Source organism: Microtus oregoni, unplaced genomic scaffold (assembly GCF_018167655.1).
Source record: "Microtus oregoni isolate MIOR12 unplaced genomic scaffold, Mior012 000016F_ref0000370, whole genome shotgun sequence".
NCBI classification, from domain to species: domain Eukaryota; kingdom Metazoa; phylum Chordata; class Mammalia; order Rodentia; family Cricetidae; genus Microtus; species Microtus oregoni.
Genome location: NW_024543075.1, coordinates 37540301 through 37562704, shown reverse-complemented (window position 1 = coordinate 37562704; position 22404 = coordinate 37540301). Strand labels below are relative to the sequence as shown.

The 22404-nt window shown below is 41.7% G+C and overlaps 1 protein-coding gene across 1 annotated transcript; it reads left to right on the top strand.

Moving 5' to 3' along the window:
* The first annotated feature begins 1243 nt into the window (after positions 1–1243).
* On the top strand, positions 1244–20671 carry Olfml1 (olfactomedin like 1). The gene is made up of 3 exons (XM_041666983.1): positions 1244–1701; positions 5079–5367; positions 19499–20671. The coding sequence occupies exons 1-3, from the start codon at positions 1576–1578 to the stop codon at positions 20287–20289; spliced, it is 1206 nt and encodes a 401-aa protein (XP_041522917.1). The 5' UTR covers positions 1244–1575; the 3' UTR covers positions 20290–20671.
* The last annotated feature ends 1733 nt before the right edge of the window (positions 20672–22404 follow it).

Sequence of the window (22404 nt, the reverse complement as noted above, 5' to 3'; positions counted from 1 at the left end):
AACAGCAGGGAGTCTCCTAAGAGCTACAGTGTCCTGTCAGAAAGCAGAAGAAAGAAGGTGGGTCACAATACTTGGTCACTATCCTCAATCACAATCTTAGAGTGAAAGTCAAGATCAGAGGTTAGATTTTAAAAAAAAAAAAAAACAACACTACACAGAGATTTTTCAGGGGTCTTCCTCGATCAAACCTTGTTTTTCTTAACCCAGAATGAATCCACAGCCTCTCATTTCCTGTGGAAACAAAAGCAAAACCTGTTCTCCAAAAGAACATACCTTTTGACTTAAATTTTGAAGTCAAGGCATTTTCCAAATATATAGGTTGGATTAATCTAGCAGCATTTATAATCAAATGCCTTTTAGCAGCTGCTGCTCCTTCCTCAGCTGTCAAACAATTCAAAGACAACACAATAACATACAGTATCCAGACTCTCTATGTATTTTTCACTCTATTTCTTTTATTTTTAATTTTTGGGTTTTTAGGGATAGGTTTTTTCTGTGTATCTTTGGCTGTTCTGAACTCACTCTGTAGACACCAACACTTTACAAAGCCCATTAACACATGGAACTTGAACAGTTCTCACCTGAATCACCAATGGGTCTTCTTGGGCTAGGGAGATGGCTCCGTAATTAAGAGCACTTGCTGTTCTTGAAGAGTTCAGTTCCCAGCACCCACCTGAGACAACTTGTAACTCCAACTCCAAGGGATCTCTGGTACCACCTTCTGGCCCCCGTGGGCCCCTACACTCACATGAATACACATACACATAAATTAAAAAATAAATCTAAAAAAAATAAATAAATCTAAAAGCAAAAAGAAGGAAAGTTCTTCTAAGTTCAACCCTGACAATTCTCTGCTATCAGCCTGAGTAGCCAAGCCTGGGGCCTACTGCACCTCTCTGCCAAGAGCAATGCAGCCAGCCCTGTACACTGGCTTTTCCAAGACAGTATAGATTAGTGTTCACACTTCCTTGCTGTGCCTTTAAGAACCACCAGAATGCAAGGGAAGTCTGGAAAGAGAGGTGGGGTCTCCTAACAGAACTTCTTGGAAAAGGATCCTAGGAATTTCTGCCAGAAACTGAACTGAAATTCCAATGCTGAGAACTAGGGGGTGGCCTGTGTTGAGCTAGGCCTATGATTGGACTGCACGGCCCATTAGGGAGGAGGAAAACAAAATTAAAAAATCTGGGAGGTGGAGGGGAAGAAAGACCTCCTCAGCCCTACCCCAATCCATACACTCCAGACCTGGAAGCATTATGTAGCCGCTAGCCTGGACGGGGTCTGTGCACGTCCAAGCTGAGGGCAGCAGATGCTGGACCCAGGGAGCTCTCTGCACCAACTGAACAAGCAAGGCCTCCAGGGACTGACTTGCCAACAGCTGGACTTGATCACCAGCTTGAGACAGAGCTCATGCACTGCGTAGAATAACAAGCGGACTTTGTTCCCTGGCTGTGCAAAGTGTTGTTTTCCAAGGGATTGCCACAGCAGCAGAGAGAAAACCAGAGATCACTACCTGGACCCTTGAGTCTCTGTAAAGAGCCAAAGTGTAAGAAATTGTGCTGCTGGGGAGTTTGCAGGATGATGGTGGCTCTCCAGGGAGCTTGTTCACTGGTTCTCTTCCTTGCAGCATTCCTGCCCCCACCACAACATGCCCAGGACCCAGCCATGGTACACTACATCTACCAGCGCTTCCAAGTCTTGGAGGTAGGTGACATGTGTTCCCTTCACTGGGACTATGCCTCTTGGAAATCACTCTGTTGTGCCGCACTTTCCTGTCATCTAGGATGCATGTCTTCCAGATACAGAGTGAATCACTGGTCTAATTACATTTACAGATGTGCATAGCCGTGATACCACTTCCAGTCCAGACCGCTGTATCACTAGACTTTGAGCAAGGCTTCACTCTACACTTTGCCCTGGCAAAGTTTTTCTCACCTATTACATGGACATAGAGATAGAATTTAACTTCAGAAAATGTTCTGAAGATTTAATGAAGAGATTTCAACTTTGAGAAACTGGGAGTGTTTTATTTTGGGTCATTAATCTGTACTCAAAACATAGCCTGATCCACTGAGTAAATTTCCAGGTTGTTGAATATTTAAAACCCAACAATTCAGTCTTCAAAGTATGGAATTATAACTGTAGTCACATTTTTCATCTTTTATTATATTGTGTTACTAACTGTCTCCAGCTTTTCCTTTTTCCTTTTCATAATAAACTGTTAGGTGACTATAAAATGCAGTAGTACAGCAGTGTATCGTGAATTTTGCTTTTTAATCTTAACTGGATTTAGGATTAAAAATGAAATTTTTTTGGCAATGTTAAACAGAGAGAACACATTTGATCTTTCACCTCATTAGAAAAGGCAAAAAACTAGGGTTGGGATTGTGGTTCAGTTGGTAGAGTGTTAGCCGAGTATGCACAGAGCCCTTGGTTCAGTGCCTAGCACGGCATAGCCAGATGTGTTGTTGGCATGTACCTGTTATCTTAGCACTTGGGATAAGGAGGCAAGAGGATCAAGGAGTTCAGAGTCATCTTTGGCTACATAGAAAGTCTGAGGCCAGTTTAGACTACATAGATCCCCATCTTAAAACAAAAATGAATGAACAAAATTCAGTGTTGTTTTTTAGGACAGTAAGGTTCTCAGGGACAAATATAGTCTTCCACTTTAGAACTTGGCTCTTGTGCAAGCTAAACTTGCATATTATGCATCTTCTTTCAAGGACACTCTTATCTCAAACATTTTCTATGTTTTCCTTAAAAAAAAATCTGTAAATCCAAACGATGGTGCCACCTAGCTATAGTCAGTAAAATAAGTCCACAGAGCAATCCAAACACACTTCCTTGCATTGTCTGGCAAGCAGGCCAGGGCCTGGAAGCTGTGGATGAAGCATTCCCAGGCTTCAGGCCTCTTACTGCTCCCCTGCTCCCTTCCTGGACACGCCACCAACCTCACCTGCTTAAAATGCCAAAATCTGCTCAGGCTTTGGCACCAGCTAAACTTCTCTCATTGTCCCTCAGTACTGTGAGAGTTTGTCTACAGACAAAGGAATAACACGCAGAGTAAGATATTCACGACTTTGAGTGTGGATTTGGAAGATTGGGTATGCTTTGTAGATACATAGATATGTTCAAAAGATATGTCCTCTGACCACTAGGTACTGACCTGAAGGTGAATCAGGTCCCAGGTGGCAGGCACTGCTGGCTAATACAGAGGCTTGACAACTCAGGGTTACAGGGCCTGTCCTGAGAGGGGCACGTGGGAGGATAGGAAATGGAAAATAGATACTTGAGAGTTATTAATATCCATTCTCTCCCTTCTCTTTCTCTATTTCTCTCTGTCTGTGTGTGTACATGTGTGTATGTGCATGTGTGCGTGCATGTGTGTGCATGTGTGCGTGCATGTGTGCGTGCATATGTGTGCATGCATGTGTGTGTGCATGTGTGTGCATGTGTGTGCATGTGTGTGCATGCGTGCGTGCGTGTGCGTGCATGTGTGTGTGCATGCATGTGTGTGTGCATGTGTGTGTGTGCATGTGCTACTGCTGCTGCTGCTGCTGCTGCTTTTCATGTCTCTAGCTCTTTCTCTTCCAAGTGAAGTACCCTACACAATTATGTTTAGAGTAAGAAGTTTTCCATTTATGAAGAAAGTTTTAGTCAATGTTGCCAAGTGAGCTTTAACTACCAACTCCATGACCCATCAACCCCATTTCCACTTATTTACTCTTCCGTTCACCTAATAGTCATTGAGCATTCTCTATCTTAACTCATGCCAGATGTAAGGGAATGCATCTATTTCTTGGCATCTAGCCTAAGAAAATAACTAAGGACATAAAAATATAAACACATAGTTTTTTATGTTAACATTGAGTGAAAAAAAAGAAAACTAAATGTTTCTTTAAATGAGTTTAATGGAACAAACAATATGATTTCAATTTAATAAAAATCTTGCATCTTATTAAAATCATGCTACATATGGATAAAGAAAACATACATATACATAACACAATGTTGTTCACTCTTTCAAATGAAACTCATACGTGACACTGTAGAGATCTTCTGCTAAGTGAAATAAGCCAGTCACAAGAAGATAAACACTAAATGAATGAGTTCACTATTTATTTAGCCTGAAGAAGTTGAACTCATAAAAACAGGGAAGACTGAGCAATGAGGAGATATTGATCAAAGAATACAAAGTTTCAACTAGAATCAGTTCTGTGGCAGTACAGTGTGCTGCCTTAGCCTGAGGACTTGAGTTCAGATCACCAGTACCCAGGTAAAAAGTAAGATGCGGCAATGTCTATCTGTAAGTCCAGTGCTGTGGAAGCAGAAGCAGGCAGTTCTCTGGAGCTTGCTGGCTAGGCAATCTAGACAGTTAGTGAGCTTCAGATTCCATGAGAGACACTGCCTCAAAACATAAGCGGTTCAAAACAGTTATGAAAGGCACCTGATATTGCCCTGTGACATCCACATGTACACCTGTATGTGAACATAGACACACACACACACACACACAAGAAAGAATAAGTCCAAAATATCTGCTGTACCTATCATTACCATAGAACACAGCATTATACTGCATACCTGGATATTGAAAGAAAAGATTTTTACCACCTCAAAGGTAAATTTGTAAAATAATACATATGTTAACTTGCTTGATTTAACCATTTTACATCAAAATATCAATGTACAACAATTACATAGGAGTTTCATTTGTTAATTAGAAAAACATGGTCAACACAAAGAACTTATAGTGTGTTATTATGATAATATATAATAATGTAATGTATTTATAATAATATAATAATGATATTTAAATGTCAACAATATAGCAGCAATTTAAATAATCAGATATTTAACAAAGTCACATGTAAATATATATTTATATGTATTATAAAATACATTGGAAAAAAACTACTATACTAAATGTCAGTAGTACGTATAAATTTAGGATTATGGGTTATTAACCACCTTTTGATTAAACTTTTCTAATAATTTTTTTCTGTAAATAATAGCTATTTATTTTACTTGAATAATTAAAATGATTTACAGTAATTTGGTAATTTATTTCCTGTTTGAAGCAAGGGCTGGAAAAATGTACCCAAACCACAAGGGCATACATTCAAGAGTTCCAGGAATTCTCAAAAAACATATCCATCATGCTGGGGAGGTGTCAGACCCACACCAGTGAATATAAGAGTGCAGTTGATAACCTGGCACTAAGAGTAGAGCGTGCCCAGCGGGAGATTGACTACCTGGAATACCTCCGGGAAGCCGACATATGTATCGAATCAGAGGAGAAGACACTGGCTGAAAAGGTGCTTCAAGAAGCTGAAGAAGAAAAGAAGATCCGAACTCTGTTGAATGCAAGTAAGGGATTCTTCTACCGCCCCAGCTAGGGCCTGACACAGCTAGAGAGATGCAGACTTGTGCAGTTAGGAAGTGTGATCTAGTGATGGGTGAGAACTAGAAGCATTCCCGTGTGTATGGGCTGGGAGCAACTTGGCACATGTCCCACGTCCCAACAGAATTCCCCTTCAAGGAACCGACTTTCTTTTCTCAGAGAGTTTCTAAAGACCTCATAGAAGGCCAAGTCTTTAGTCTGAGAGGCAGCTTGGGGGATCCCCTCCTGCTAGACTTTGGGTTAAAGGAGATATGTCTCTGATCCTTCTAGGGAGAGTGGCAGGCTGGAGCCAGCTACACCAAGGGCCCTAGGAACAGAGAGCTGCTGCCAGTGTAACAAGAAACAATGTGAAATGAGAAATTGTGACAGCCAAACCACAGGACTGGGCACTGCATCAGATTGCTATTGTGTGCTGTCTGGGATGGTGGCATTTAGGAATTTGTCCTCAGTCTTGTGACACATCAGTATCAATACTGGGCTGTCAATAATAGTATCTAGTAGCTCAGAGTATAATGAGCATCACAGCTGATAAGATTTGTTTGTGCATGAGTCCATTTCATTAAAACAACAAGAAAAACAAGGCCCCCACCTGTATTTTGTATTCTGAAAAGACTTCGCTGCAAATAGGAAGACTATTCATGTACTAATTAATCCTCCAAATTTGGGAAACTTCAGCAATGAAATAAGGCATAATAGGGGTTATTTTTGCTTTTAGGGCTTTGCATACCTTCTCAATGTAATCATTTTAAGAAACTATGAATCATTATAGGAAAGGTATTGGCGTGAGGATGTAGCATGAGGAGGAGGCAGTTTAAGGATAGACTCAGTTACATCATAAATTTAAGCCCAGCTTGAGCTACATAAGACCTTGTCTCAACAGCAAATAAATAGGGAAGTTCTCTATCAGTGAAGTGAGCATTAAGGATACTTCAAGGGCTAGCACAAGCTATAAATCCATGGCCATCTGCAAATCTGGCTGAGAGAAAACTGTAGGGTCAGAGACTACAGAGAAAAAGAGCTAAGACTATCAATCAAGCCCTGTGCTGGTATCACCTATTCATTGGTTCACTTATTTACTGAAAATGAGTGATAGGAACAGAGGTACTATTCCAGGCACTGGATGTAGAAGGTGAAATAGGATGTGGTCCACGCTAAGGAGATGGAACATGACTAGAGAAACTGATGAGGTATTCTGAGTTGGGAAATGATATAAAGGAAGAGACTATAAAGAGAGGGAGACCTGTTGTAGTGTGGAGCGGCGGGCCCCTTCCCGCCGCCAGGCTCCTGCATGGCTAGCTTTACCCAAAATAATTACACAGAAACTGTATTCTTTTAAACACTGCTTGACCCATTAGCTCTAGCCTCTTAATGGCTAACTCTCACATCTTGATTAACCCATATCTAATAATCTGTGGAGCACCACAAGGTGGTGGTTTACCGGTAAGATCTTAACCTGCATCCATCTTGGAGAGGAGAGCTATGGCAACTGTTTTACTCTGCTTCTTTCTCCCAACATTCTGTTCTGTCTACTCCATCTACCTAATTTTCTGTCCTATCAGGGCCAAGGTAGTTTCTTTATTAACCAATGAAAGTAACACATAGACCCTCCTCCATCAACCTATCAGGAATACTGAAGAAATTTAAACAAATAATGACTCAGCATGAAGTGCCACCAGATAGAAAAGAAAAAAACCTGTTTGATTTAAAAGCTATTCAGAGTTGAAATCTACATGTTTTGGCAACTGACAGTTCAAAGTATAGGATAAATGAGAGACATGAATCAGAGATACTTCCAAGGTTTGGGACTTAGGTTATTAATTGATCGGTGTGAAATCTGTTAAGATAGAAAACCCAAGAGTACTTTAGAAGCATATCTGACTTGACAAGTTTTTTCCAAGCACTTACATCTTCATTTGTTTTCTATTGCTATAACTGAACCATGCAAGGTAATTCATAAAGAATAGAAGTTTACTTAGCTTAATTAGTCATTTTCTAGAGACTGAGAAGTCTAAGACCATGATGTGGGCATCTATTTAGCATCAGGGGAGGGCCATCTTGCTGCATTGTGACATGCAAAAGGCATTGCAAGCTAGCTCAGAAGCCCCTTTATTTATTTTTGTGTGTGTATGTGTGCATGTGCATGTAGAGGTCAGAGTCAACCTCGGGTGTTCTTTAGATGCCATTCATCTTGGGTTTGTTTGTTTGTTAGATAAGGCCCCTCATTGAGACCTCGGGTTCACTTATTTTTAGGCTAGACTATTACTAGGTTTGAATATCGAGTTCCAGGGGTCCTCTTACCCCTACCTCCACAGCGCTGGGATTACAAGCATGTATTCTAACACCAGAGTGTGTGTTTATTTTTTATGTGGATTCTGGGAATGAAATTCAGGTCTTCATGCTTGCAAAGCAAGCACTTCTACTGAACTATCTTCCCAACTCTGTTTTGTTTTATTTTTTTCTTAAAGAACCACTAAGACAATAATAAAAGATACTTCTTTCAATTTTAATGACATTATCTAATCCTAATTACCTCCCAAAGGCTCCACCCCCAAGTAACATGTGACTTTAAAGACTAAGCCTCCGATATGTGCCCTTTGAGGGGAACATATTCAAACCACCACAACTTAAAACTTCAAAGTTTTCATGCTCATTTACTGGCTCATTGCTCATATTATCCTCCATCTATGCCAACTCCATGAAAGCTTAGACACTCCATTGCAGGACCAGTGCTGTGTCTCCAGGGCCTAGAAGAGGGTCTTAGTTCAAACAACTATGTCAGTAAAGAAACAAGTGAACAGATAAGTGTACGGACGGAGTGAATGCCAGCACAGCTTGTTTAGAGTTTGGTAGAAAGAGAACATATGTTACTGGATGTAGGTTCTATGATGACAATTAGGGTAATAACTAATCTGATTATAGGGGAAGGTCCGTTCAGGCACCCTCTCCACTATTGCTAAACCATTCACCATTGAGCTGTTTGAAAGCCTTTGCTTTTTATTATGAAGTGTTTTCACAGATGAGTTCAATATGGGTCCCCAATCAAAAGAATGTTGATATTAAATGAAATTTTTAGACTCTTAACTACCCCCACCTTCTAGCCCCACTCCTTTCCCACACAAACATGATTTAGAATAAAAGCAAGTAACAGATTTTAAAGTCATTCCCAATGTTTGGTGCTATGACAATTGCTAAAAATCAAACTTTGCCTATTATAATTGTCAGTTTATCATACAACATCACAGTCCCAGGCACCTAGACCAACAATTTATTCAGCTGAAGCCTTTGAGGGAGTCGACAAGCTGCATTCTTGAGTGGATAAAAGTATTGACCTCCTTTTAACTTGTAAGTAGCTTTTGAAACAGAATTCTCAGGGCAGTCAAAACAAGCCATTATAACAGATTTTATTTTCTTTCTCTAGTTCAGCTCCTTTTATTGCAAGGAAGCATGGGAGTAACCTTATGTAACCTCCCCCCTGCTGTCATTAGATAACTCATATCTTTTGTAATATTATATTTCCAAGAAGTCTGATGAAGATCTGAATGCCTCCGGGATATATTCAAGTAGACAGCTACATGCCTGTATTCAAACCCACTACAAACAGAACAAACAACTAAACAAACACCTCACTCACTGAAAACTAACAAAAGCAAGTCTGTGAGGCAACTCTCAAGGTCCATTGGCTCTTGATGAGTAGACCAAAACATTAAGAGGACCACAACTAATTTGTAACGGAAGTTTTAGCTGAACAGGAGGGGACTGAAGATCGATCTGAAGGCAGAAATATAGGAGATCATAAGGGAACTTGTGTGTGCATGAACTCACAAACCCAGAGTTGCTGCACTCTGAAGGCCAGCAGCGCAGGACATATGTGTACAGTTTAGCTGTTCCTGTATATTCCCTAGAGAGTGTATGCTGATGGGTCCAGAAAGGTCTGTGTACATAGAATTTCTTTTGGTTACTCATCAAAGAATCCCATTTCCTGTGAGGCCATTTCTAGGCACTATGAGTATGAACAGAAGTTCCCAATCATGTCATCTTGTAGCTTTTGGTTTCAGTTGGTATAAACATTCATTCATTTTTCTCTCACTAATTTGTTCATAGGTTCAACAAATGTCTAACTAAATTCCAGATACATTTTGGACTTGGGCTAGCATTATAGATGGAACGCTGGCTATGATCTTTATTCTCTAAACCACTCATAGTAAAATAGAAAAGCAAGCTAGACACAAAGGAAACAGTCCAACGTGGGTACTTCTCCGATAGAGGGATGTATAAGTTGTCACAGAAACATGTTAGTCATAGGGTCTAGGTTGCCATTCTGAGAGGAGGGATGGGACTATAAAACTAGAAAGTAACCCTCCGGCTCAGTTTTAATCACAGAAAAGAGCTCATTAGATGGAGACTGGATTTAAGAGCATCCTACGCAAATGAAGCTACACGCAGCAGCACAGTGAAGCTTGCTATGTTGCTTGGAGCAAATTATTTTATAGAACTCATGACGTGGAAAGAGGGGGGAAAGAACCAAAGGTGAGCTAAACTCCCCATGCTAAACAATCTCCCATTTGCCAGCTGGACAAATGGGAGTAATGAGCATGGTAGCTAATATTCACTGAGATTACATTTTAGGTTGTCTCCAAGCTATGTACGTAACTTAATAACACTTATCATGTAATTGAAAACAATTCTACCAGTTAGGTATAACCATTACCCCACCACCCATTTTATATATCAGGAAAGCAAGACTGTGGGAAGACAATTTGCCCAAGCTCACACAATTAAAGAAATGTCCAGGATGACATTCAAACCAACTCTGGCTTGCACACATGCCAGCCTCTCCCATCATCCCCTGCTGAGTATGGAAGTACCACAGCTCAGATAAAGGATTGAGAAAGTCACTGTAGACACAGGGTTCAGAACAGCCTAGCAACAGGAGAGGCTAAGAGCATAGAGAAGGCAAAGACTGGAGCTGGCAAAGCAGGGTCAAGGGTAGTCACTAGGAATATGAGTTTGGAGCCTTCTGCTCTAAAAGTAGATGTCTATGCTGGAGGCTTCTGATCTCAATGTGGGTCACAGTATGAAGACTATGATTCCATCTCACAAGAGACTGATTAATTAAATCCTGGCTAAGAAAAATCAGTTTCCTTCCCTGTTTTTTCTTAATTTATTACTTTATTTTTTGAGACAGTGTCTTATGCAGCCTAGGACGGTCCTGAGCTCTCTGCGTGTCTAAGAATGACCCTCCTCCCTTCCTGTCCCTCTGGACACTGGGATGACAGGCATGCATCACCGTGTCTGAGTTTATGCTGTGCTGGCGTTAGTGCATGCTACGCGAACACTTTCCCAAACAGTTATTGCTCCAGGTCCTCTCCATTGACTTTTAAGCAGCGAAATGGTCTTGCTTTGCTCCCTACGCACTTCTGTGGCCCTCAATTGCCTTATCAACATTTCAGCAGAGGGTTTCTTCCAACTATTTCTCAAATGCCTATAGTTCACTTTAGGACATTCTGTTGATCTGTGCCAGGACTGGCTTGCCTGCTCATCTCCCATCCTTGGCATGTCGCTGAGGAATGAGGACTTCTTATGAGATGTCCTGCTCTGTCTTCTCTCCCCTTGATTTCAAGCATCTCCCATCACCAAAACTCTGCACTCACCTCCCTGCCTCTATCTATCCCTGCCTTAGTACTGTAACTTGTAAGGTCACCATGATCATCTTACTACAATGTCAGCAACATCAGTTTTCCCCTTGATGGCAACTGCAAACCCAAGAACAAACAAAAATGCTCTTTACATTCCTATCCTACCATAATTTTCATTAAATACTTAATTTTTCTCTACAAAAGAAATGCTTGATGATGAAATAAATACTACATACTGTTGAAATAATATTTATCATGTTTCCTTTGATTATAAAGGTAGATGAGAAGTCAGCAATCAAACCTAGCCATTTTTAATATTTCTCAGTTTCATTTCTACCCATGCCTGGTATTCTATGCTTTTTATTTTATCTGCTAGTTTAAAAACATACTGCATACGTCCTTGCATGCCCAAATAGTAGATGCTGTGTTTCCAAAATCAATCATCCCAGTGCCTAGAGTGGATGTGAGATCAGTAGCTCTGACCTGAAGTGTTTCACTAGAAACTGGAGGCAACCACGGGCTTGGGATCACACTGCACCATTCTTTCTGTTGTCCAGCGCTCATTCTGTAATTACTATTGCTCTGTAGGTACTATCACAACCTTGTTTTTTTTTCAGATAAAAAAACTGTGACTTAGAGAACCTTCCCCATATTCCGGCTTTATCCAGGGATCGATACCACCCCAGACACGCAGGTTTTATCCTGAACACCCTCACCCCACATCAGCTGTCTGTTGCCACATTAACATAACTCCAAACCACTCCAAAATTTGGCTTAAAGCAACGCCCAGTTCCTATTTCTCGGGAGTTTACAGCATGGGAAGGACATTCTGTTGATCTGTGCCAGGACTGGCTTGCCTGCTCATCTCCCATCCTTGGCATGTCGCTGAGGAATGAGGACTTCGTATGAGATGTCCTCCATATGCCACCTGGCTCTTCTGGAGGCTGATCTGAGCTCATTCTTTTTTTTTTAAGATTTTATTTATTTATTATGTATACAATGTATACATAATACAGTGTTCTGCCTGCATGTATGCCTACAGGCCAGAAGAGGGCACCAGATCTTATTATAGATGGTTGTGAGCCACCATGTGTCTTCTGAGAATTGAACTCAGGACCTCTGGAGGAGCAGCCAGTGGTCTTAACCACTAAGCCATCTTTCCAGTCCTGAGCTCATTCTTATGATGAATGCAGATGTCTCAGAAAGAGGACAGAAATCCCCTAGTGTAACATGAGGGCCTGTTTGTTGGGGTTTCTGTCCTGCCCAGTTCCCTCAGCCAGTAAGCCCCAAGAAAATCACACAGAGGTCTCCATAAGTTATAAACTGATTGGCCCATTAGCTCAGGTTTTGTATTAGCTCTTATAACTTATATTAACCCATTATTCTTATCTACTTTAGCCACAGTACCTTTAGACACAGTACCTTTTTCAGTGGGGCCGGCCACATCCTGCTTCTTCAGTGTCTGGACAGGACTTGGGGAGGAATGGGCTTCCTCTTCCCAGCACCCTAGGGACTTAGATAAGTCATTTTTACCACCGCCTCCTCCTCCTCCGCCGCCTCCTCCTCCTCCTCCTCCTCCTCCTCCTCCTCCTCCTCCTCCTCCTTCTTTCGAGACAGGGTTTCTCTGTATATCCCTGGCTTTGCTATGGGGACCAGGCCAGCCTCAAACTCAGATCTGCCTTCCTCTGCTTCCTGTGTTCTCTGATTGTTGCTGGTGAATGACACACACCTATCACACACCTAGATAAGAAGATGCATGAATCAAATCTGGTTTATCGTCATCACACAGTTGTTCCAATTTAACCAGTCAACTCCCTCCCCTTTCAACTGTCTCTTGAATCCATGGCTGTCATTCTTTAGTATCTTGAAGCTGTACTACACTTACAAACTCAGTGCCTAACTTTTCTATGTCTATCATCCCACCCCCAAGTCCCCATCCACAGCCACTTTTCCACCAGAGATGAACCAATGTCTCTAATAGTCAGATTGAGTCACAATGGAGGAACAAGTCTTACAGGTCCAGCAAGTGTTATTAATAAGGAAGAAAATATTTTAAAAGATTCATAAGTGATATTTGTATATGAATTTCTTGGGCTAAATTCTACCCCAATTGCTTTTCTAAAATTTTGCCTATGAGGAACCTCACATTCAATGTCTTGGTTTGCATGTGAAAATTTTGCATGCCATCGTTTCTGTTCAATAATTTGCATCTTAGTTGGACTCAAGTTTTTTTTATTTACTATTTCCAATCTTTGTTCAACTCTTTCTTCCTGTTAATTATCTGTTCACAGGAGAAACACATCAGGAAATTTTAATTTACATTTACTGGTACACTGAAAATGTATACTCCCTAAATTTAAGAGAAATTTATATAATAGTAGAAGATTATCTCTGATAAAAAGATAGAGAGCACCTAGCCTAAAATCATAGCTTTAGGGCTGGCACAATGAAGGCTGGATTGACAAAAGGAAGTTCAAAGACTGGGTTCCAGAGCCGCCAGGTCTCCAATACCCAGTCCTGAGCTCCATCTGTATCTGAAGGACTAGAAGGAGTAGCAGAAAAACATGGGGGAAATTATTTTTTTCTTAAAGGTTTTTTAACATCTTAATAAAAAAAATATGCATCTCCATGAGTTCTGCCTTAGAAGGGAGCTTAGAAAGAGAAGGAGGAATATGTATATATTCCTTCTATATTTTACTACTTTCAAATTTAATTTAATTTAAATTTATTTTTTGAGATAGGCTTTCATTATATAGCCCAGGCTATCCTGGAACTCATAATGTAGCACAGTGGGCTTCTAATTTACTATGTAGGACAGACTGGCCTCAAACTTGTAATCTTCCTGGGTCTGCCTCCCAAGTGCTGAGTTTCTAAGCCTGCCCCTCCATAATTACCTCTCTTCTGTTTTTTGTTTATTTGCATTTGGGGGGGGGCAGGGTCTCGTGCCAGACTGGCATCCAAATTGCTGTATAGCTCCAGATGACCTTGAACTTCTAATTCTCCTGTTTTTACCTCTTGAATTACAGGCCTCTGTTACTACACCCAGTTTGATGGAGTGCTGGAATCCAACATAGGGCTTCACGCATACTAGGCAGATACTCTACCTATGTATTCACATCCCTAGTCCCTGCTCTTCTGGACTGTAATTTCTTTTTCTTTTTTTTTAAACATAAATTTTTATTGATTTTTTTAAAGGAATTTCCCATCAATCATCCCGATCCCACTCACCTTCCAGTCCCTCCATATCTGCCCTTCACCCTTGTAGCATTTGCCCTACAGAGGAAAATTTCATAACTAAATAAAAATATAAAGTAAAACGGAAACAACAACAATGAAAGCAAAACAAAAACAAACAAACCACCACTACCACAAGAACACCTCGCTCCCGTGCCCTCTTCACCTCTCCATCACCTCTTCATTCATCTCGCTGGCACAGGGAGCTGCAGTGTGGCACACAGTAGACTCTTCTCTCCAAACAGCTTCACTTGCAAATTGAATCATTGGTCTGGTTTGAGGCCTCTGGCTTCTGGTACACCATTAATACTGGACCCTCATCGAAACTCCTCTCGGGTACTTGGCTCCACAGGGCCAGTCCCTTTATACACCCCAGCAGGTCATACATAGATGGGTAGATGTTGGGGTGGGCCAACTGAAAGCCCTGGATATGTGCCTGGATGGTAGCTGAGTCAATCAGTCCAGCCTCTGGGATCATTCCCCTCAGGTGAAGGGTAGAGCCTGCTCTCCCACAACCGTGGTGACGTGTGGGACCAGCTATCATGAGTGTCAGGGCAGTTCTCCAATGTGGGGTGGGGCCAGCCCAGCATGACCCTTGGATGTCAACACACATGGTTCACATGTGCCTCTGTGGTAACATGGGCAACTGGCATCAACACAGATACCCCTCATGCCCCATCCCTGTTGCAGCAGAACCAGGGACTCAGACATGGCCTTTGGCAGCAGCTTGGGCCCATTCTTCACCATGGTAATAGTGCTACTCCAGTGGTAGCTCAGGCCACCCAGATCAGCAAGGCTCCAGGGGCATCATGGACCTTAGACACCAACATGGCCTCAGGCCCAGATGTCACCAAGCAGGGAACCAACAAAGATGTTTTCTTCTTTCTAAGACATAGTCCTTACATAGCTCAGTTTCAAGTCTGTTCTTACCTGGAAGGAGGGGCAGGCACTGTGAGGGCTACCTACTAGAAGTAGATGTCCTGTCACACTTGAGAGCCCATTGCCTTTACTGGTTTTTCTCTGGGCACACCAGTACACATAGTTCCCAACTCTTCCTACCACACACACTACTCTGCATCTGAGGCTGCCTGGGAGTGTCCTGGCTCCCAGCTCTGAGTTCAGAAGAACCCTTCATCACTGTATGATCTTTCCAAGAAGCTAATGCAATCCTTAACTTTCTTCACTTGGAAACTAGTGATTAAAATATATGTCATGGCTACTTACTATAAGAATCACATAAATTATTATAAAGTTATCCAGTACAGTACCAAATGGATTCTATGTATTTGTAACATATTTAATAATCTACTCAATTCTTGGACTTGTTCTTTAACATGAAATATCTTATGTGAATCTTTAGGGACCTACAGACCATCCTTGCTCTCCCCTGAACATTCATTCTATGGTTATTTAAGAGCTTAAAGTCTCACCTACTTCTCCTCAGTGGTCAGCCCAGGATCAGGGACGAGCTTCACCTCAGCCAGGTCCAGCTGTGTTCAAGTAGAGATGGCACCCTGGGAGTCAGAGTGGCTGTTCCAGTTCTTCCACACATTCCCTCTGCCCCCAATAGCTCAGTACAGCAGAGGCTCCTTGTGCCATGTGCTCCTGAGATGTTTAAAGTCCCTGGATGCCTTGCCTGTGTCGAGCTTCCTATAGTCAGGTCACCCATGACAATGTTGACACATGACAGCAAGCCATCATGCTGTCGGAGCTTATTAGTAGGACATAGCGGCTGCTGGTAGCTAAGAGAGCTCCTGGTAGCTCTCCTCCAAATCTGGCCTCCATCATAGTATGAGCCAGGTGAGGCCATTGTGCCTCTACCTAAAGAGCTGACTTCCCAGGATTTGACTTTGTCCAGCTAAGCCTGTTCTCTATTTCATGTGTTCTCTTCAGAAAAACTGGGATCCATTTTTTTTTAAAATAAAATAATGGATTTGAAAGTATCTTAAAAGCTTTGAAGTGCTTTGTGAATGATTATTTACTTAAGATGGGTCTGCGGTCAGAACCCAGAAGTGCTAGACTGTTTAGACCCAGCAAAACATCTGAGATTTTTATTTTCTTCACTCAGCTGCCATGTAGTGAGTCCTCAAAGCATTGAATTAGGCCTTCAGGTACAATAATAAACGTGAAAATTAAGGCCCTGCTTCTTTTTTTGTTTGTTTTTGTTGTTGTTGTTGTTGGAGTCCGGTGAGGGGGTAGACAGTAAGTTAGTAAAGAAACAGATAAAACAGTTGACAGTGTACTGAGTGATTTCAAGGAAAGAAGAAGCGCATTAAGGAAATAATATTGGAAGTGAAACTTGGCCAGATATGGTGGTGTAGACACACAATCCTAGTACTTGTGAGTCCTAGACCATCCTGTGCTACATAGTGAGTTGGGGGTATGCATGGGATTAATTAAAGAATGAATGGGAGCCAATCCACTGTGCAAAGTTCAAGGAAATGAGTGTTTCAGGTAGACGAATTCTAAGTGCAAGATTTCTGAGGCAAAAATAAATAAATTTGGCCCAGTCATAGAACATAAAGAAAACTATGTAATCACAACACAGTGAGCCACAAAGGAAGGGCCACATTGCCCAGTCTTGTAGGCCAGGCTAGGGGATTAGAATGCTATCTATTCTAAGTGTGATGGAGAAGGAGAAAAAGTTTAACATGTCTGATCTCTCTTACTGCTTTGTGGAAAGTGCATGTAGATAGCAAGCAAGAGTAAAATCAGGGAGACACATCAGACACATTTGTAGGTAACTACACAAGAAATTATGACTCATGGATTCCAGGGGAAGAGTAGGTGCTAAGATATAGAGTTGAATATTTTTATTAAATTTTTCAGAAACATCCACTAGAATATATTAGATTAAAATTTATTTTAAAATTTTAATTTATTTAAAATTTTAATTAAAAATTAATATGCTTTGATAATTTGATACTTTTATATCTGAATGCATACAATGCATTTTGTTCATTTTCACTTCTATTATTCCCAACTCTTCCCATCTCAACTCAAGACATACTCCCTAACCACCTTCTTATGTCCTTTTAAAGTTATTATAACCCACCAACTCCATTTTGTACTGCCCATGCGCTCATGGATATAGAGCCGTCACTGGAGCAAGAGTGAACCTACTAGGAACCACACCCATAAAGAAAACCGGCATTCCCTCCCCTAGATACCATCAACTATCAATAGCTCTCCAGCTAGGAATGCAGCTCTTGACCCTAAGCACCCCCACCACCACCACAGCTGGGATATTGATCCGATTGATCTTATGCAGAGAGAGTGAGTGCAACTGCCCTGTCCAGTACTGATGATAAGGTTTTCTTCCAGGCCTCCCTGACCCCTGGCTCTTGTAATCTTTCTGGACCCTCTTCTGTGGTAGTCCCTGAGCACTGAGGGGAGGGAGTATAAAATGGTTGTCCCCTTCACCACTGAGCACTCTCCAGACACTTACAACCTGCACATTGACCTGTTGTAAATTCACTGTCTTCTTCTGCACAAAGAATCTACTCTGATGACGTCTGAGAGCTGCATTAATGGTTGGGTATAGAGATATCAGCTTAGAAGGCAGTTTGAATCTATATCCATTTAGCAAAATAATAATAATAAGAGGTTAACCATGGGCTCTTGGCTGCATTTACTGTGATCTATCAAAAAAAATCCCAAATTAGAACTGATGACCTACTTTTCCTGAAATGACCAGTAGTGCTGACCTCTTGAACATGGTCACAGTAATGATTCCAAGGGGCTAAGGTCATCTGGAAGATGGCATACTAAAAGGCAAGGTGGAGAAAGCTTATCCCACCCCGTCTATATCCCACCAGACAAAACAAATCAGTGTGTGCAGCTTAGCTACAAAAGAGACTGTGAAATGTTGCTTCATGTGCAGTGAACTGAAATGGAATTGGAGGAGCACTGATCATGGTCTTTGCCACACTGTCAGACGAGAAACCAGAGAAACACACAGAAACAAAGATGGGAGAGAAAGCATCTTCAAGGAGGAGGAACTGATCAATGCTGTTATACTACAGAAGATGAATTCACATGCCCACATAACAGAGTGGCAGGAATTTTCATTTAGGAGCTCTTTGGTAGCATTACCAAGAACAGATTATGTTTTGCAGTAAGAGTGGGAGGTGAGAAAGCAAATATGGAAAATATAGACTTCTGTGGGAGAAGCTAAGGATAAAATGTTAGGAAATGTAAGAAAATATCCAGAGATTAACTAGTTGGAGATATTTATTTATTATTAAGACAGGATCTTACTATGTAGCCTTGGCTGGTCTGGAACTACTATCTAGACCAAACTGGTCTCAGAATCACGGAGAGCTGTCGACATCTGCCTCCAGAGTGCTGAGCATACGCGCCGTGTTCAACCATGAGATTTAAAAATAATAATATGCAAGATGCATATAAGTTAAGACTAAGGGGCTAGTTATGAAAAAAATTAAATATTATAAGATGATTGAAGAATCTAGAAGTTGGGACTGGAGAGATGGTTCAGTGGTTAAGAGCACTGACTGCTCTTCTAAAGGACCCAGGTTCAATTCCCAGCACCCACATAGCAGCTTACAACTATCTGTATATCTGTAACTCCAGGATTCAGCACCCTCACACAGATATACATATAGGCTAAAACACCAATAAAATAAAATAAATAATTTTAAAAAAGAATCTAGAAGCTAGGATAGAATGTGATCAAAGTACAATGATTATATTATTCCTGGAAAGGAGAAATTACACAGTTTCTTCTTTTGTAAAATATATATTTATGATTTATTTAACTTTATTTTATGTGCATTGGTGTGAAGGTGTCAGATCCCCTCGAACTGGATTTATAGACAATTGTGAGCTGCTATGTGGGTGCTAGGAATTGAACCCAGGTCCTCTGGAAGAGCAGCCAGTACGCTTAACTGTTGAGCCATCTCTGCAGCCCCAACACAGCTTCTTCTAAGAAGATTCTTCTACAATTAAAGGACAGGAAATGGAGGGAGTTCATGTTAACAGTGTTTAATTTTTCAAAGGAGTTTATGCCTGTTTTCCATTTTTGCTCTAGGATTCTCCGAGGGAACCTCTTCTGCTAGAGACCATGGTATCATAGCAGAGAGGAGAGGATATTCTCTACTAGTATTAGATGCGAAGGGAATCAGGGTTCTTCAGGTGTGGTGAGTCTTCTAGAAGGTAGACGGTTCGTGTTCACACATAACCTGTTCCTTTTCTCCCGTCTGGCTAGGCTGTGACAACGTGTTGATGGGTATAAAGTCTCTGAAAATAGTGAAGAAGATTATAGACCCAGATGGCTCTTGGATGAAAGATGCTGGTGGTAACTCTGCAAAGGTGTATTTATTAATTGGATCCAGAAACAACACAGTTTGGGAATTTGCAAACTTGCGGGCATTCATGGAAGACAGTACCAAGTCTGGCCCCCGGAAGCTAATCTTACCACTTTCCTGGCAGGGAACAGGACAAGTGGTCTACAAAGGCTTTCTATTTTTTCACAATCAAGGAACTTCTAATGAGATAATTAAATATAATCTGCAGAAGAAGACTGTGGAGGATCGAATGCTTCTCCCAGGAGGGGCAGGCCGAGCACCCATCTATCAACACTCCCCATCCACCTACATTGACCTTGCTGTGGATGAACATGGTCTCTGGGCCATCCACTCAGGACCCGGTATCCAAGGCCATTTGGTTCTCACAAAAATTGAGCCGGACACTTTGGGAGTAGAGCACTCATGGGACACACCATGCAGAAACCAGGATGCAGAAGCTTCATTCCTCCTATGTGGAGTCCTCTATGTGGTCTACAGTTCTGGGGGCCAGGGCCCTCACCATGTCACTTGTGTCTATGACCCACTGGGCATTGTTAGGGAGGAGCATCTGCCTAATTTGTTCTTCCCAAGGAGGCCAAGAAGTCACTCCATGATCCATTACAACCCCAGAGATAAGCAGCTGTATGCCTGGAATGAAGGCAATCAGATCATCTACAAACTCCAGACAAAGAAAAGGCTGCCTCTGAAGTAATGGATGGGAGTTTGGAGGGAGAGCTGTGTGGTTGGGGCCATGGTTCTTCCAGGATACTGAGGTCACAACCCCTTTACAATGTAGCATCCCTCTAGAAACACACAGGGATAGCATCTAAAAGTTTAAATACATATTATTCCTTTGCCAAATGTCACTGCCTTGGGAATCTTTTGAGAACATAGATGAGGCCATCATTATGATGTTTTGATGAATACCCCATCCTCGTCCAAATCTGGTGGGGCTAAGGCCTCCTTCATCTGATCTACTTCGTCCCAGTCTTTCCTAATTGCCTTTCAGCATTTTCTCTAACTCTTTTCCTCTTTTAGCAATTAGGATCTTGCCACCCTGATACTCACTGATTTCTTCTTTGGTTTTCACTCAGGTTCTGTCCTCTTTCTCATATGCTTATAAATATTTTTTCATTGTCCAACTTCATTAGTTACTTTTGTCGTTGCTATGGCAGAATACCTGGCAAGAAGCAAATTAAGAGAGAAAAGATTTGTTTACTGGCTTTTAACCAGGCACAGGGGTGCCTGCCTTCAGTCCTAGCACACAGGAAGCAGAGGAAGGTGGATCTCTGTGAGTCTGAGGTCAACCTGGTGTCTACAGTGTAAGTTCCAAGCCAATCAAGGCTGAAGAGTGAAACCTTATCAATGGATACAGTCCATCATGGTAGTCGGGAAAGTGAGGGGCATGGGACAGCTGTTCGTATTATATCTGAAATCAGGAAGCAAGGAGCAGACCAGAAGTGGGGCTGCACTAAGAAACCTCATGGCTGGCCCAGGCCTCACTTCAGGGCCTGCGCCCAGCTAGGAACCAAATGTTCAAACACAGGAGCCTGTTCAGCTTATTTCACATTGAGGTCATAACACCCAGGAAGCACTATTTCTTATTAATATTTAATGTTTATTTCCTCTAGCCTTGCCCTTCTGCCAAGCCAAGTGGATACAGTAACAAAGTAAAACCATTAGTAGAAGGATGTCACTTTGTAGCTACAAAGCTTTTGAACATCGTTTAATTCTCTTTTAACCTTTGTGGGTATGTACAAATCTTTATAGTTGCTAAGCCAGACATGAGAGTACAGGTGAGTTATTCAAAGTAGCAAACTAAAATATGTAAGAGCTAGAAAAGACTGCAAATACCAGTCTTTCCATCATCCAAGGAAGGAAGGATCAGTTATATACTTTTACCCACCTATCCTTAACCATTATGTCCATCAGTTCAGCCTAAAAATAATAGTTTGCCCCTTAGGCAGTTGTCATGTCTGCACAAGGTCTTCTCATAGGTCTTTCAAAGCCTGCTTTCTCCAGAAAACCAGCCTAAGGGTAAGGAGGAAACTCTAGCCTCATCTTGTCTTTCTGTTGCCTGCTTCTTTCTTCTTTCTTTAAAGACAATAAAAGTGAGGTTAAGCAAATATTTGGTTATATTTGCCTATATTCCCTCAGCACAAAGCTTTCCAGGATTATCTGTGTTGGGCTTACTGTAAAATGTTCCCTAACTCACGGAGGCCTTGGTAAATATACTTGTCTGGATGGAAACCAGGTAGCAGGCAAACAGCTTTGGCACAGCAGGCATGCCAGGCATTGCAGAGGGTAGTTGAGAGGGGCATCTGCAAAGTGTTTCCCACATGTGTGTCCCATTTGACTGAGTCTAGGTCACAAGTGAGGCTGCAGTGCCAGCCCGTATCATGTGCTAAGGTCTCTGCCTTCCCAGGTTGGTCACATGAGAAGGCTTGCTTTGTGTGCTTGCAGCTGTTTGTCTGCCTTTGCCAAGTCCAGGCTGGGATCACAGGCAGTGAAGGGAGACCCTCCCCCTCTCCATCGCCACCTCCACATGTCATTTAAGTAGATCTTTGGCAGAAAGGAATGACCCACAGTTCTGATGAGATGGCCCTGTGAGCCTAAATCTTATGCACAATAAGGCAGATATGGATATGAAACAATAAACATGATGTAATCACTCCATGAATGAATCCAGGATCAATACTTGCTCTATGGGTAAAGTCACATTACCTACCTTACAAAGAAAGTGACCTACTCACCTTGAAGGCTACGCAGCAGCATTATGTCCTGTATATATGGTTTCTTTGAGGTCAAGAGAATAGTTTGCATGTAG

Coding starts and splice junctions, on each gene's coding strand:
- Olfml1 (XM_041666983.1), top strand. CDS start 1,576: ATGATGGTGGCTCTCCAGGGAGCTTGTTCACTGGTTCTCTTCCTTGCA. Junction 1,702..5,078: donor AGCGCTTCCAAGTCTTGGAG/GTAGGTGACATG, acceptor TCCTGTTTGAAG/CAAGGGCTGGAAAAATGTAC. Junction 5,368..19,498: donor CCGAACTCTGTTGAATGCAA/GTAAGGGATTCT, acceptor CCGTCTGGCTAG/GCTGTGACAACGTGTTGATG.